At 39.5% G+C, this 16403-nt stretch overlaps 2 protein-coding genes across 2 annotated transcripts in view; one reads left to right on the forward strand and one right to left on the reverse strand.

Annotated features, from left to right (window-relative positions):
- NPEPL1 (aminopeptidase like 1) overlaps window positions 1-8117 on the forward strand; it is a 47781-nt gene extending 39664 nt beyond the window's left edge. Inside the window, exon 12 of the mRNA XM_053704886.1 lies at window positions 6528-8117. Coding sequence (XP_053560861.1) covers window positions 6528-6680 — 153 coding nt within the window. The 3' untranslated portion in view covers window positions 6681-8117. The remainder of the gene's footprint in view (window positions 1-6527) is intronic.
- A 188-nt stretch (window positions 8118-8305) lies between these two features.
- Window positions 8306-16403, reverse strand: part of LOC128661976 (piezo-type mechanosensitive ion channel component 2-like) — a 407133-nt gene continuing 399035 nt past the window's right edge. Inside the window, exons 51-53 of the mRNA XM_053716001.1 lie at window positions 9614-9693; window positions 8877-9105; window positions 8306-8773 (exon numbers count right to left, since the gene is read on the reverse strand). Of these exons, the coding sequence (XP_053571976.1) occupies window positions 8518-8773; window positions 8877-9105; window positions 9614-9693 (565 nt within the window). The 3' untranslated portion in view covers window positions 8306-8517. The remainder of the gene's footprint in view (window positions 8774-8876; window positions 9106-9613; window positions 9694-16403) is intronic.

Here is a 16403-nt window from a genome sequence, read left to right on the forward strand (position 1 = left end):
GGTTCATCTCTACAGAGCTCAGGGGTCTTCAAAACTTATTTTGAGGAAGGTAATTTCTCTCAGCAGAGCTGTGAGAATTATAGTTTGACTGAGATAAAAAAAAACAAAAAAAACAAAAAAAAAAAAAACGTTTATTCTGTAATTTGTTTCCTGCTTTCAGAATTTGTTATCTTTGCTAATGGGATTAAACCTTTGCTAAAGTTGTGTTGTTTACAAGGATTGAGGCTATAACTGTTTCAATTTATTAATTTTCAACTGTCATAAATCTTCTGTGCTTCTTAAAGGCACAGTACGTTTTAATATTATTCTAATTGAATTGTATTTCCAAGTTGCAAGTTTATTTGCTAGTGTGTTAAACATGTCTGATTCAGAGGATGATACCTGTGTCATTTGTTGCAATGCCAAAGTGGAGCCCAATAGAAATTTATGTACTAACTGTATTGATGCTACTTTAAATAAAAGTCAATCTGTACAAATTGAACAAATTTCACCAAACAACGAGGGGAGAGTTAGGCCGACTAACTCGCCTCACGTGTCAGTACCTACATCTCCCGCTCAGAGGGAGGTGCGTGATATTGTAGCGCCGAGTACATCTGGGCGGCCATTACAAATCACATTACAGGATATGGCTACTGTTATGACTGAGGTTTTGGCTAAATTACCAGAACTAAGAGGTAAGCGTGATCACTCTGGGGTGAGAACAGAGTGCGCTGATAATATTAGGGCCATGTCAGACACTGCGTCACAGGTGGCAGAACATGAGGACGGAGAACTTCATTCTGTGGGTGACGGTTCTGATCCAAACAGACTGGATTCAGATATTTCAAATTTTAAAGTTAAACTGGAAAACCTCCGTGTATTACTAGGGGAGGTGTTAGCGGCTCTGAATGATTGTAACACAGTTGCAATACCAGGGAAAATGTGTAGGTTGGATAAATATTTTGCGGTACCGACGAGTACTGAGGTTTTTCCTATACCTAAGAGACTTACTGAAATTGTTACTAAGGAGTGGGATAGACCCGGTGTGCCGTTCTCACCCCCTCCGATATTTAGAAAAATGTTTCCAATAGACGCCACCACAAGGGACTTATGGCAAACGGTCCCTAAGGTGGAGGGAGCAGTTTCTACCTTAGCTAAGCGTACCACTATCCCGGTGGAGGATAGCTGTGCTTTTTCAGATCCAATGGATAAAAAGTTAGAGGGTTACCTTAAGAAAATGTTTGTTCAACAAGGTTTTATATTGCAACCCCTTGCATGCATTGCGCCGATCACGGCTGCAGCGGCATTCTGGATTGAGTCTCTGGAAGAGAACATTGGTTCAGCTACTCTGGACGACATTACGGACAGGCTTAGAGTCCTTAAACTAGCTAATTCATTCATTTCGGAGGCCGTAGTACATCTTACTAAACTTACGGCGAAAAATTCAGGATTCGCCATTCAGGCACGCAGGGCGCTGTGGCTAAAATCCTGGTCAGCTGATGTTGCTTCTAAGTCTAAATTGCTTAATATACCTTTCAAAGGGCAGACCTTATTCGGGCCCGGGTTGAAAGAGATTATCGCTGACATTACAGGAGGTAAAGGCCATGCCCTGCCTCAGGACAAAGCCAAAGCCAAGACTAGACAGTCTAATTTTCGTTCCTTTCGTAATTTCAAAGCAGGAGCAGCATCAACTTCCTCTGCACCAAAACAGGAAGGAGCTGTTGTTCGCTACAGACAAGGCTGGAAACCTAACCAGTCCTGGAACAAGGGCAAGCAGACTAGGAAACCTGCTGCTGCCCCTAAAACAGCATGAATTGAGGGCCCCCGATCCGGGATCGGATCTAGTGGGGGGCAGACTTTCTCTCTTCGCCCAGGCTTGGGCAAGAGATGTTCAGGATCCCTGGGCGCTAGAGATAATATCTCAGGGATACCTACTGGACTTCAAATACTCTCCTCCAAGAGAGAGATTTCATCTGTCAAGATTGTCAACAATCCAGACAAAGAAAGAGGCGTTTCTACGCTGCGTACAAGAGCTCTTGTTAATGGGAGTAATCCATCCAGTTCCACGATCGGAACAGGGACAGGGGTTTTACTCAAATCTGTTTGTGGTTCCCAAAAAAGAGGGAACTTTCAGACCAATCCTGGACTTAAAGATCCTAAACAAATTCCTAAGAGTTCCATCGTTCAAGATGGAGACTATTCGGACAATTTTACCTATGATCCAAGAGGGTCAGTACATGACCACTGTAGATTTAAAAGATGGTTACCTTCACATACCGATTCACAAAGATCATTATCGGTACCTAAGGTTTGCCTTCCTAGACAGGCATTACCAGTTTGTGGCTCTTCCATTCGGATTGGCTACAGCTCCAAGAATCTTCACAAAGGTTCTGGGTGCTCTTCTGGCGGTACTAAGACCGCGGGGAATCTCGGTAGCTCCATACCTAGACGACATTCTGATACAAGCTTCAAGCTTTCAAACTGCCAAGTCTCATACAGAGTTAGTGCTGGCATTTCTAAGGTCACATGGATGGAAGGTGAACGAAAAGAAAAGTTCACTCATTCCACTCACAAGAGTTCCCTTCCTGGGGACTCTTATAGATTCTGTAGAAATGAAGATTTACCTGACAGAGGACAGGCTAACAAGACTTCAAAGTGCTTGCCGCACCCTTCATTCCATTCAACACCCGTCAGTGGCTCAATGCATGGAGGTAATCGGCTTAATGGTAGCGGCAATGGACATAGTACCCTTTGCACGCTTACACCTCAGACCACTGCAACTGTGCATGCTAAGTCAGTGGAATGGGGATTACTCAGACTTGTCCCCTTCTCTGAATCTGGATCAAGAGACCAGAAATTCTCTTCTATGGTGGCTTTCTCGGCCACATCTGTCCAGGGGGATGCCATTCAGCAGACCAGACTGGACAATTGTAACAACAGACGCCAGCCTTCTAGGTTGGGGTGCCGTCTGGAATTCTCTGAAGGCTCAGGGACAATGGAGTCAGGAGGAGAGTCTCCTGCCAATAAACATTCTGGAATTGAGAGCAGTTCTCAATGCCCTCCTGGCTTGGCCCCAGTTGACAACTCGGGGGTTCATCAGGTTTCAGTCGGACAACATCACGACTGTAGCTTACATCAACCATCAGGGAGGGACAAGAAGCTCCCTAGCTATGATGGAAGTATCAAAGATAATTCGCTGGGCAGAGTCTCACTCTTGCCACCTGTCAGCAATCCACATCCCGGGAGTGGAGAACTGGGAGGCGGATTTCTTAAGTCGTCAGACTTTTCATCCGGGGGAGTGGGAACTTCATCCGGAGGTCTTTGCCCAAATACTTCGATGTTGGGGCAAACCAGAGATAGATCTCATGGCGTCTCGACAGAACGCCAAGCTTCCTCGTTACGGGTCCAGATCCAGGAGCAGTCCTGATAGATGCTCTGACAGCACCTTGGGACTTCAGGATGGCTTACGTGTTTCCACCCTTCCCGTTGCTTCCTCGATTGATTGCCAGAATCAAACAAGAGAGAGCATCAGTGATTCTAATAGCACCTGCGTGGCCACGCAGGACTTGGTATGCAGACCTGGTGGACATGTCATCCTGTCCACCTTGGTCTCTACCTCTGAAACAGGACCTTCTGATACAGGGTCCCTTCAAACATCAAAATCTAACTTCTCTGAAGCTGACTGCTTGGAAATTGAACGCTTGATTTTATCAAGACGTGGGTTTTCTGAGTCAGTTATTGATACCTTAATACAGGCTAGGAAACCTGTTACCAGAAAGATTTACCATAAGATATGGCGTAAATACCTATATTGGTGTGAATCCAAAGGTTACTCTTGGAGTAAGGTTAGGATTCCTAGGATATTGTCTTTTCTACAAGAAGGTTTAGAAAAGGGTTTATCTGCTAGTTCATTAAAGGGACAGATCTCAGCTCTGTCCATTCTGTTACACAAACGTCTGTCAGAAGTTCCTGACGTCCAGGCTTTTTGTCAGGCTTTGGCCAGGATTAAGCCTGTGTTTAAAACTGTTGCTCCACCATGGAGTTTAAACCTTGTTCTTAATGTTTTACAGGGCGTTCCGTTTGAACCCCTTCATTCCATTGATATAAAGTTGTTATCTTGGAAAGTTCTATTTTTAATGGCTATTTCCTCGGCTCGAAGAGTCTCTGAATTATCAGCCTTACATTGTGATTCTCCTTATTTGATTTTTCATTCGGATAAGGTAGTCCTGCGTACTAAACCTGGGTTCTTACCTAAGGTAGTTACTAACAGGAATATCAATCAAGAGATTGTTGTTCCTTCTTTATGCCCAAATCCTTCTTCAAAGAAGGAACGTCTACTGCACAACCTGGATGTAGTCCGTGCTCTAAAATTTTACTTACAGGCAACTAAGGAATTTCGACAAACGTCTTCTCTGTTTGTCATTTACTCTGGGCAGAGGAGAGGTCAAAAAGCTTCCGCTACCTCTCTTTCTTTTTGGCTTCGTAGCATAATTCGTTTAGCTTATGAGACTGCTGGACAGCAGCCTCCTGAAAGAATTACAGCTCATTCTACTAGAGCTGTGGCTTCCACTTGGGCCTTCAAGAATGAGGCCTCTGTTGAACAGATTTGCAAGGCTGCAACTTGGTCTTCGCTTCATACTTTTCCCAAATTTTCCAAATTTGACACTTTTGCTTCATCGGAGGCTATTTTTGGGAGAAAGGTTCTTCAGGCAGTGGTTCCTTCTGTATAAAGAGCCTGCCTATCCCTCCCGTCATCCGTGTACTTTTGCTTTGGTATTGGTATCCCAGAAGTAATGATGACCCGTGGACTGATCACACTTAACAGAAGAAAACATAATTTATGCTTACCTGATAAATTCCTTTCTTCTGTAGTGTGATCAGTCCACGGCCCGCCCTGTTTTTAAGGCAGGTAAATATTTTTTAATTTATACTCCAGTCACCACTTCACCCTTGGCTTTTCCTTTCTCGTTGGTCCTTGGTCGAATGACTGGGAGTGACGTAGAGGGGAGGAGCTATATGCAGCTCTGCTGGGTGAATCCTCTTGCACTTCCTGTTGGGGAGGAGTAATATCCCAGAAGTAATGATGACCCGTGGACTGATCACACTACAGAAGAAAGGAATTTATCAGGTAAGCATAAATTATGTTTTCTATATAATTTTCATACAAGGACATGGTGCATATATGCAGCATAAAACTTGTCTGTATATATTTTTAGATTTCTTCAAAAAAGTGTGAAACCTAAACCGAACTGGTTAGGGTAATAATGCACTAACTCAAAAAAGTTATTTTGGATCTTTCCATCTTTCTGTCACTGTTGTATCTCAAAGTAGCTATGTCCTATATCTTCTCTTATGTCTTAATCAGTTCCTCAGTCTCATAAAGCTTTGAAACCTTTGACATTAGTCTTATGAAGCAAATAATAGTGTGATACTAACGGAGATTGTTGTGGGGTGTTTTTTTTTTTTTTTTTTTTTTTACGGTGAATGCCAAACTTTATTAATCTCCTACAATTAAACACGTCAGATTCACCTCTGAGGCTTTTATGTCTGCCCACACCCTCGTAGTGGCACAGAGTTGCATAGCAATACCGACCATTTAAGTGAGATGATGAGACCTGAGACATTTTGCAGATACCCATTGCTTTTTCAAAGCTTTTATTTATAGTCCTCAATCCTTTTCTTCATGTTGAATTTTATTTTAATTACTTATTACTATAGAAATCACTTCTCCTTTCAACACTATATTAGCTTGTGAGCCTACTTAATTATAATATAACTTTTTTATTTCCTAACGATATTCTCCATCTTTCATACAAAGCTGAATATTTCTTACTTGGCAATTAAAATCCTTTTAAAATATATGAAAAATCTTCAAATTAATCTTTTAAATAAACAGTCAATACATTTATATGATATTTAAACCAATTTTAAAATTCATATATAACATACAATTAAATGAAAAAAAAATCCAATTTATTTCAGTTATCAAACTTTACCTCTAAAGTAGGCACAGGATCGTTCACATGAGGCATGAACAAAAATTCATATTCAGCATTTGTTATTGAAACAAATGCTAAATATGGCCACAGGCAGCAGCATTTGGCAATTTGTAGCTCTAACTTTATTAGTGTAAAAATGCAACCCCAAAATATCTGGATTTGAGCATACATTTGTGTGTTGCAATTTTACTCTAATAAATGTGGCACAGAAAATAGCCATATTCGGCATTTGCTTCTATAACGAATGCCGAATACAAATATTGCACATGCCTGAGAACTATGTGGCAGCAATGTGTGTAACTATGTTATATATGAATCCTGCAGAGGGAGAGTGCAGCAGGGATTTTGTATGCTCTGTCTGAATCGCAAAAGAAAATGTTTGGATTGTATATCCCTTTAATTGTAATATAGTGGTTGAACTGTGGCAGCAGGTAAATGGTTGTATTATAATCGGTAGATTTTCTTTTTTTTCTGCCCTTATTTTAATGGTTATTGCTTTTATTGAATAGGGTGTGCAGATAATTGTTACCATTTTGTGTGGTTTTGTAGGGCGAGAGAGCCACTGGCTTTGGCGTGGCTTTGCTGCTTTCCCTGTTTGGCCGTGCCTCTGAGGATCCACTTCTGAACATGGTTTCTCCGCTAGGGGAGAATAATATTACAGACAGCCCCGAGAGGGATACGAAGAGGAGACGTCTGGTGTGATTACACAACCACTGTGTGCTGCAGCCTGAAAATATTCTGTACTGCATATAAACCTGCATCCTTAGTCCCTGTGTACTTGATCACAGCCTACTCCTGTTGTGAACATACAAACATACCCCCACTGCTGTGCGTTTGCATTGCTGTTATGCCGATGGAAGTAGTCTTTAATGTTTCTTTTTCTTCTGAAGGTCTCTTTGTCATCGTACACTCTAACCACAATTTATACAGAGCTCAACATTAAACTGTTGGTGTGTTTTACAGATTTTATGTAAAAAAAGTTGATAATTTTGTACTGCATTTGCACACACTTCTACACATACATAATCATTAGGTTTTAGTTAAGAATGATAGTTTTAATTCTCAAATATGGCCCCGACCAGATAGTTTATTAGAACATAACATTGAATGAAAGTGCTTGAGGAAATACTATAACAATGTCAGCTTTACTGTAGTCACCAATGATGCCCATCCAGAAATACCTATATGTATATAGACATATAGTTGTAATTGCTCCACTATTGAAGAGCACCACTTTGGTGGTGATAGAAAAATATATTTTATAAATGTTATCATAGCTAAGACAGACTTTTATTCATACCACATATTGTACATTTGACAGCTGGCAACCCTACATGCTGCTGCAGACCGTCACAATAGCTTGTGTAGTCGTTTATTGTCAAAACTGAAATAATGTGATGACAACAAGAACTGCATCTGCCAAAGGGCCACAATTGGGCAAAATAATTATGTTGCAGGGTTTCATTCAGAGCACAAGAATGCAAGAATAATACGTCACCAGATGTCATGGTTATATTAAACTTCCAGGTCTGGCATAGGTTTTTTCTTATTATTATAAAGCACTGTAGGCGTCAGCAGTGATTTTGTACAGTTACACATACAGGGTAGTCTGTTAAAGGAGTAACACAAGTGAATTAATTTCATTGGCTTGTGTTTGTGTTCTTATATTTTAAAAGATAACATCAAACTAAAAAGAGAGCTATTTTTTTGCAAAGACAATAAAGTATACCCCTGCATTTTGTATATTTAGTGTTTCCTTTCATACAGACAAACTGTATAATCACAAACTGTTCAAAAACTTTTAAACCTCCACAAATTACATCACAATGTCTGTCCAGCCTGATCCACTTAGGCAGGTTACCATCCAAATATTTACAATTTTAGTATGCAAACAAATAAAAGGACAATGTTTCCCAATTACACAGTTCTTTGCAATAGTAACATTTTATACAATTATCAAAAATGTTAACACAGCCTTGTTATTACATATACATTAACATAAAATATAGTAGCATACACATTACCCCAGTCACTTCCACACACACAACTTTATGGAATCTTATTAATCTTGGTTTACCTGTGTTTGTTTTTCTTTCCACTCTGTTATCTTTAGCTATAAATAAATGACAATTAAAAAGACTCAAATCATTAATTCATGTCTCACACACAGTTGTAACTTGTACAAGTTTTATTTTATTTTTTTTATGCCAAAATTCAAATGAAAACCTTTGGTTTGGCTATAGTGTTTATATACAAATCATTATGATTGATCTGATAATGGCAGACAGATGTTATAACTCTGTGTCCATTTTTTGCTGTACCTTTTTTCTCCAAAAGGATTACAAAAAAACTTGCTCATCATAACCTCAAATTTAGCTGGGCTCCTTCTTAGACAAGTCCTGCTATTTTAGTTTTCAATATTGTCTTCCTTTTCGACAACCCAGAACCTGCTTTGAACAATTTTTTTTGGCTGGTTCTGTAACACAAGTCCAATTTCAAAGTGAGTTGTCCCACAAAGCTCCTATTTTCTATGGCGGTGTCATTTCTCCTCTTTTTCCCTTGTCCACTTGATCATAGTTTCTGGAGACCTGTAAAGGAATATAAGTTTGGCAAACAATTGTTCCTCCAGGTCCAAGTCTCCAGTTTCTCTGACCAGGAAGATATCTGTGCAGAGCTTCAGGATTCGGTCCACATTGGGTAACTCCTCAAACATGATGGATCGGGATATGCCATTGAAGAATTCTCTAATAAATTTGCCAATAACCAGAACTACTGACATGTAGAGGCCCACAATGCTGCAAAATAAGCAATACACTTTCAATAATTAGCACTGTGAATATAAAATGTGTTTATTTTTAAAGTGGGTATAAGTTGTGGTGTTTAAAACCGAAGACTTACCCGTATCCAGCAAGGAATCCCAGACTTTGAGGGCTAGCCTTGTCATTAAATATAACAAGCTCAATATTCTTGTTACATCCAGCTGGGCCACAAGCCGGATTCCATTCCTGAATTGTCCACCATTCGGTTACTTGATCGGATGTGGAATTTATTACTATCTGCTGCAATTTTAAGGTGAGGTTTCGGAAAAATGCGTATTTCTGCACATCCTCTGGCTTATCTGAATGGGCTGAAACATGATCTGTTTAGGTTAAAATCAGTTACACTGTATTTTGGTATTGAATAAAATTGTAAGATTTGGTGACCAGAATCACTTCAGAAAGTCTGGGAATGCTGGCTTTACTATATTAATTCAGATGAAAATGCACATAGATAAATTACATCTTTGGATAGAAAAATTTACAATATACATATATAGGCAAAGGTACTTCTAGTAAAAGTTATCACTGTTTTAATGTTAACATTGTTCTCTGCACATGCATGTGAAATATAGCTAGATATTCTCAGTGCACCAGCATTTTAAATACTACAGCTGCTCACAGCGCCATTGGATGATCATGCAAGCAGCTTTGGCTCTGAGCAAGTTTTGTCTTTAAAATGCTTGTATACAGAGCATACTTAAGTACACACTTAAAATAGCTTTTAGTAGAACAGCATTTTTACTAATACATGTATATTGCAAAATAAAGTTTGGTATCTTTCACAAATAGTTTTCTAGTTAAATAAATCCAGCATACCTGTCTGCAGCCGATGTGCAATTTTTGCTTCTGGACCAGAATTTGCTCTGAGATGTTTCGGCAGGATGTTTGGCAACATTCTAGAAGTTCAAAATACACATGGAAATGTTATAAAAACATTAGTTTGTGGAGTGTGGGAATTTCTATTTCTTTCCTATGGCATGAATGGAGAGTCCACAACGTCATTCCATTTACTAGTAGCATATTCAACTCCTGGCCAGCAGGAGGAGGCAAAGAGCACCCCAGCAAAGCTGTTAAGTGTAACTTCCCTTACCCACAATCCCCAGTCATTCTCTTTGCCTCTGTCAATGGAGGATGTGCGAAGACGGTGTCTGAAGAAAATTATGTTTTTAATCCTTTTATGGGTACTTTTCCCTGCAAGCAAGGATTGGGGTCAAGCTGTGTCCATGTCAATCTCTTTAGTAAGAGTAATGGTGGCTATAAGCAGTTGGAGGTCGGTGAGGTAGTTCTTACTTTAACTCCAACAATGTATGCTACCACTTCTATAGAAAACCAGAGTTGGTTACTCTGTTTTCTTATATCTTCAGGTCCTGGTCGGATGATGCTCACAGACCTGAAGCTGCTGTACAGCAGAAGACGACCCAGGAGGGTAAGTCCTTTCTTATTTACTTCATATAGAACAGGAGTATATGTTTGAAGAAGGGCGATAAATTAATCAGGGACCTGGTACCCTCAGAAAGGGTTTGTATTTCATTATATATCCTCTGTTTTAGGGTTATTTTACGGCTGAGCAGCTATCTGACTTTGTCAGGGTCAGGGATTTTGCTGCTTACTTGCCGGGCATTTTTACTTATAGCCCAGGTTGTATTTATGTGGGACCGGGTGTCAGGGTGACATTTTTACTTCCACATTTAATCCCTGCATAGTAAGTTAATGACTTATGTCATAGGCTCAACGTTTACTGGGTTTTTATAGTCATTGCTTGTGTCAATGTTATTCCCTCTTTGTGCCATCACATTTTCCAAATAAGATCCTTGCAGTTACTTTGAGTGCCTTTTTCGTTATGTACATTTATGGCCATTTGCTTCTGGCTGTTTTGTCTTTTTGTTGTTCCCTCCCTCTGCTATCCTAGATCACAGCAGGGTGATCGTTGGCCAATATAGTGGATTTGTGTTTACACTTTTTCCTGGGTGTTGGGACCAACTACAAAACCGCCATTGTTAGTGGAGATTATTGCGCTGACTTGTGTATCATTGCCGTTTAGTGACTATGTCAGACTGATCTGTATACGAAACCTATCCTGGCTTTTATGTAAAATTTCTAAAGCCTTCAAGATAATTTGAGTTGCATATATATAAATTATGAATGGCATAGTTCATTATGTGTTTTTGAGAAGGGCTGTTTTGTGGGCGGGGCCTATCTCTATACCAATGAGCTCTCTATCCCCTGTTTGTGGCAATCGCATTGCGCGCAATTTTTTTCCTTCTTAGTCCTCGAGGGCTAGATGTTTGGGGTCTCCTAAATTCTCTTTGCAAGGAGTTTTTTTGTAGGAGGTGTTATTGGAGTCGTTAGTGACTGCTATTATAGTGTGTCAAGCTTTAAGATTGTTACCCTAGCATAACCGCTGTAAATAATTATTTCATTTTTATTATGGAGAGCTTCAATGTAAATATTTTGCAACTTTTATTAATATGTTTTTCTATCCTCATGACGGTACTACACGCCACGGATTTTCATTTAGAATTTAGTAGGGGTGTTTATGTAATACTGCCCTACTCTTCTAACAGTCTCGGTTTTTATTTCAATATACAGTATTTTCTGTACTTATTGCTCTGTCATCTTAAACATTTTAGATGATTATTCGTTGTTAGGAGACTGTGTGTTTTTGGTCAGGAACAGTTTGACTTTTATATAAAGTCTTCCTTTCTGAGGCTTTGATGCCATCTTGTGGCAGCTTGATGGAAAGGCATTTTCTTGTTCTGCAATTTTAGCCTTTTCTCTATGATGTACCATATTCTAAACTTTTAGTATTTCGATTTACTTTTATTATTACTCTAGATTATTTTATTGGGGACCTCAGTAGAGAGTCTAGCATTTATAGAACTTTTTCTAAGTTAGTTCTTCTTTATTTTGTCCAAAGTTAGGTTTACCTTAGGACTTTAATAGGTTTCTTCCTATTGTTATTTATTATTAGGTCTATGATCATAATAATACTTCCTCTTTCTCAAATTGAGGAGTTTTTTTCCTGATAAGGAGAAGAGTTTTCCTGATAAGAATGGTGGAACACTATATTTTAATATATCTCTAGATATGCTATTTCTCCTACATTAAAGGTATTTCTAACTTTTTTGATAAGTATCATATACAGATGTAACTCTTCCTTAGTAAGGGGTTCTATGCTCAGAGTATTGTGGCGATTATGTGACATATTTTCATGTCTCTTCCTCTATTTGCTAGTGTTTTTGAGGACTCTATTATATTTATTTCTATATTTTATAGAAATCTTATATTTGACTCATATTTGAGTTTTTTTAGTGCTCATATGACAGAAGTCTTCCTCCTTTTCTTCCAGGCCAGAGCAATTCAGGACCTCATGGAGGTCCAGTCAGCCTTGGAATAAGGGGAAGCAAGCCAATAAACCTTCCACTGATTATAAATCAGTAAGAAGGAACCGCTCCCAATCCAGTCTTTGATCAAATTGGGGGCATGCTTTCTTTTTCCAGGACTTGGATCGGTTCAAGGGCACCCAATTCTTTGGGCCATGGACTAGTATCCCAGGGTTTTCATAATAGGATTCAAGTCTTGCCTCCCATGGGGTAGATTTATCCTGTCAAGGTTATATGCAAGCCAGGCAAAAAGAGAGGCTTCTTAATCTGCATAAAGGACCTATCTTCCCTGGTAGTATTTGTTCCAGTAAGACAGGCAAAAAGAGAGGCTTCTTAATCTGCATAAAGGACCTATCATCCCTGGTAGTATTTGTTCCAGTTCCTGTAAAGGAACTGGGTCAAGGATTCTATTCAAATCTTTGTAGCTCCTATAAGGAGGGAATTCTCCGTGCCATCCTAGACCTAATATGTCTCAACATATTCCTCAAGGTTCTGTCCTTCAAAATGGAAACTGTTTGTTCCATTTTTCTATTGGTTCGAGAGGGTCAGTTACTGACGTCCATAGATCTGAAGGATGTGTATCTTCATGTTCCTTTTCATAGGGATCATCTCCAGTTTCTGAGGTTTGCCTTCCTGGACAAGTTCTTCCAGTTTGTTGGAACCTTTTCGGCAGTGGCTAGATCTCAGGGAATAGCGGTGGTGCCTTTCCTGGAAGTCATTTTGGGTCAAACGTCCTCTTTTCAACTAGCGAGATCTCATACTGAGATATTTATTCTACGTTCTCATGGGTGGAAAGTGAATCTGGAAGAGTGTTCCCTATTACCAGACAAAAAGGGCATGCTTCTTGGGAACGATTATAGTTTATCCATAATGACAAAAAAATTTGACGGATGTCAGAAAATTCAACTTTGTGGCCCAATGCATGGAGGTTATTGGTCTGATGGTAGCTTCCATGGATGTCTTTCTTTTGGCTTGGTTCCATTTGAGACCTCTGCATTTATGCATGCTCGGTAAATGGAAAGGAGTTCTCTCAGATCTCTTGCAGAGGATAGATCTGGATCTCCTAACTAGAGATTCTCTCTCGTGGTGGATTTCACAGGACCATCTGTTCAAGCTTTTGTTCAGGCTCTGGTCAGAATCAGGCCTGTGTTTATACCTGTTGCTCCTCCTTGGAGTCTTAACCTAGTTCTTAAGGTTTTGAAGCAGTCTCCGTTTGAGTTGATGCATGTTGTTGATATAAAGTTATCTTGGAAGGTTTTGTTTCTCCTTGCTATTTCTACCGCTCGCAGAGTTTCTGAGCTTTCAGCGCTGCAGTGTGATTCCCCGTGCCTTAATTTTCATGCAGATAAGATGGTCCTTCGTGCTAAATTGGGGTTTCTTCCTAAGGTGGTGTCGGATCTAAACATTAATCAGGAACTTGTTGTTTCTTCTTTTTGTCCTAATCCTCCTCAAAAGGAATGTTTTTTACATAACTTGAATGTTGTGCGTGCTCTAAAATTTTACCTACAAGCTACTAAAGATTTTCGGCAATCTTCTGCCCTGTTTGTTGTTTTCTGTGGAAAAAGTATGTTTTGTTTTGCTTATGAGACTGCTGCATAGCAGCCTCCTGAGTGAATTACGGCTCATTCCACTAGGGCTGTCTCCTCTTCTTGGGCTTCAAAAGTGAAGCTTCTGTGGAACAGATTTGCAAGGCGGCAACATGGTCATCTTTGCATACTTTTTCCAACTTCTACAAATATTGATACTTTTGCCTCGGCTAAGACCTCTTTTGGGAGAAAGGTTCTTCTAGCAGTGGTACCTTCTGTTTAGGTCATCCTGCCTTGTTCTCCCTCCCTGTTCATTCCGTGTCCTCTAGCTTGGGTATTGGTTCCCACTAGTAACTGGAATGACGTCATGGACTCTCCATGCCATAGGAAAGAAAACAAAATTTATGCTTACCTGATAAATTTCTTTCCGGGCATGGAGAGTGCACGTCCCTGCCCTCTTTTTAAATTCGTCAGTAAACCTCAGGCACCTTTTTACCCTTGTGTTTCTTCTTTTTCAATGTTCCTTTGGCTGAATGAATAGGGATTATGGGTAAGGGAAGTTACACTTAACAGCTTTGCTGGGATGCTCTTTGCCTCCTCCTGCTAGCCAGGAGTTGAATATCCCACTAGTAATTGGAATGATGTGTGCCTGGAAAGAATTTTTTTTTATCAGGTAAGCATACGTTTTCTTTTTTCCTACATAATGGTAGATTATTTTCCAGATAAAAAATACACCAACTTTTAGAAATAATCAGTTAAGGGTATTTAGTCTCTTAATCATCTAGAAGTAGAAACTTCTCACAGAAATCTGAAAGGTACCTACCTTTGCCATATATTGTATGTATGTTCTACAACACTTCCTGCAAGCATCAGTTTAGCTTTCACCTATTTGTAGCTAAACTAGCATTCTGCTTGAAATCTTGGTACTATTATAGTGCCTTTCCCTTAGGTATCAAAGAAAAAAAGGCTATGGGTAATTCTTAAAGGGACAATCTAGGCCAAAATAAACTTTCATGGTTCAGATAGAGCATGTAATTTTAAACAATTTTCCAATTTACTTTTATCACCAATTTTGCTTTGTTCTCTTGGTATTCTTAGTTGAAAGCTTAACCTAGGAGGTTCATATGCTAATTTCTTAGACCTTGAAGCCCACCTCTTTCAGATTGCATTTTAACAGTTTTTCACCACTAGAGGGTGTAAGTTCACATATTTCATATAGATAACACTGTGCTCGTGCACGTGAAGTAATCTGGGAGCAGGCACTAATTGGCTAGACTTCAAGTCTGCCAAAAGAACTGAAAAAAGGGGCAGTTTGCAGATGCTTAGATACAAGATAATCACAGAGGTTAAAAGTATATAACTGTGTTGGTTATGCAAAACTGGGCAATGGGTAATAAAGGGATTATCTATCTTTTAAAACAATAAAAATTCTGGTGTAGACTGTCCCTTTAACTTGTTACCCACGCTTATTCCGATTAATTACTTGCGAGATTGCAATAGTGGCCAGAGATTGGTGGATTTTGCAATGATTGTTTCTGCTACTCTGTGCTTGTACACAGGGTCTAGTCTTCCTTTGAAATGAACCATGGGAATTGGGTAATATGATCCTTCATAGTTGTGGGAATACTGCATCAGATTAAGGGGTTGACTTATCAAGCTGCAGTGGACAAGGGCGCACATACGCACCCCTGTTTGCCGCAGCTTGTCTCTGACGTGCTGAATTCCGCTGCAGGAATTCAGCATTGCACACGAGTTCTATTTTGCGCTCGCGTGTAATCCTGCCCACGCACAGCCAATCACGCTCTGGCAGGAGCTATCAATCTCCCCGGTCAGAAGAGCCCGGGGAGATTGACATTTGCCACCTAAATTGAGAATTCAATATATGACTTGATAAAACCATCCTTGTTCAGGCCACACTACAAGAAAGTTGCTAGTCTACTCCATCAGACTGAGTTGAGGAACGTTAAAAGGTTAATAATGCTAAAGTGTGGTGAGGATCTTTTAAGGGCAGCTAACACACAACTGTGCAGAAACAGACTCCTGGTTACACGCTGCTCACTATATATATATATATATATATATATATATATATATATACATACATACAATTTTGGGTGTAAATTGTCCAAATATTGATAAGTTAAGATATGTCTTATGGCAACGAGAAAGAGCAGCAGTTAAACCAAATGTCACATACAGGGCTCTTCTTCCATTTGTAGTTGGTGCAATAGCAATCCTTTTGAGAATCATTCTAGATTGTGTTGATAGCTGCTCTGCTGGGCAAATCAAAATATACACTAGATTAAAGCAAAAAATTATCTCTGGCCTGGTCAAAAAGCACATGTTTGGACTTGGCTCTTCTGCTATCCCAATCTTCCAGTTTGAGGGTCCATTATATTTTACAAGAATTTACAAGACTTGAATCTGATTACATAGATTATTTTCATACATAACAATTGCTTCTGAAGAACAAGGTGTTTTCAGATAAGAAGTTGCCACCTTATAATAGGACTGCCAATCGGTGATAGCAGCTATGGTCATCTTTGATAATATGGCACTTGGAGTGCATGTCCTTGTGTGTATTATATGGAGACTGTGTTTCCAATGAATGTAGAATTCAGCACCTTATTCTGAAGATGTGGTTAAAAATGGCAACTAAAGAAGGACTGGAGGCTCCACACACAAGTATACAGCAAA

This window comes from Bombina bombina, chromosome 1, assembly GCF_027579735.1.
Source record: "Bombina bombina isolate aBomBom1 chromosome 1, aBomBom1.pri, whole genome shotgun sequence".
Lineage (NCBI taxonomy): Eukaryota > Metazoa > Chordata > Amphibia > Anura > Bombinatoridae > Bombina > Bombina bombina.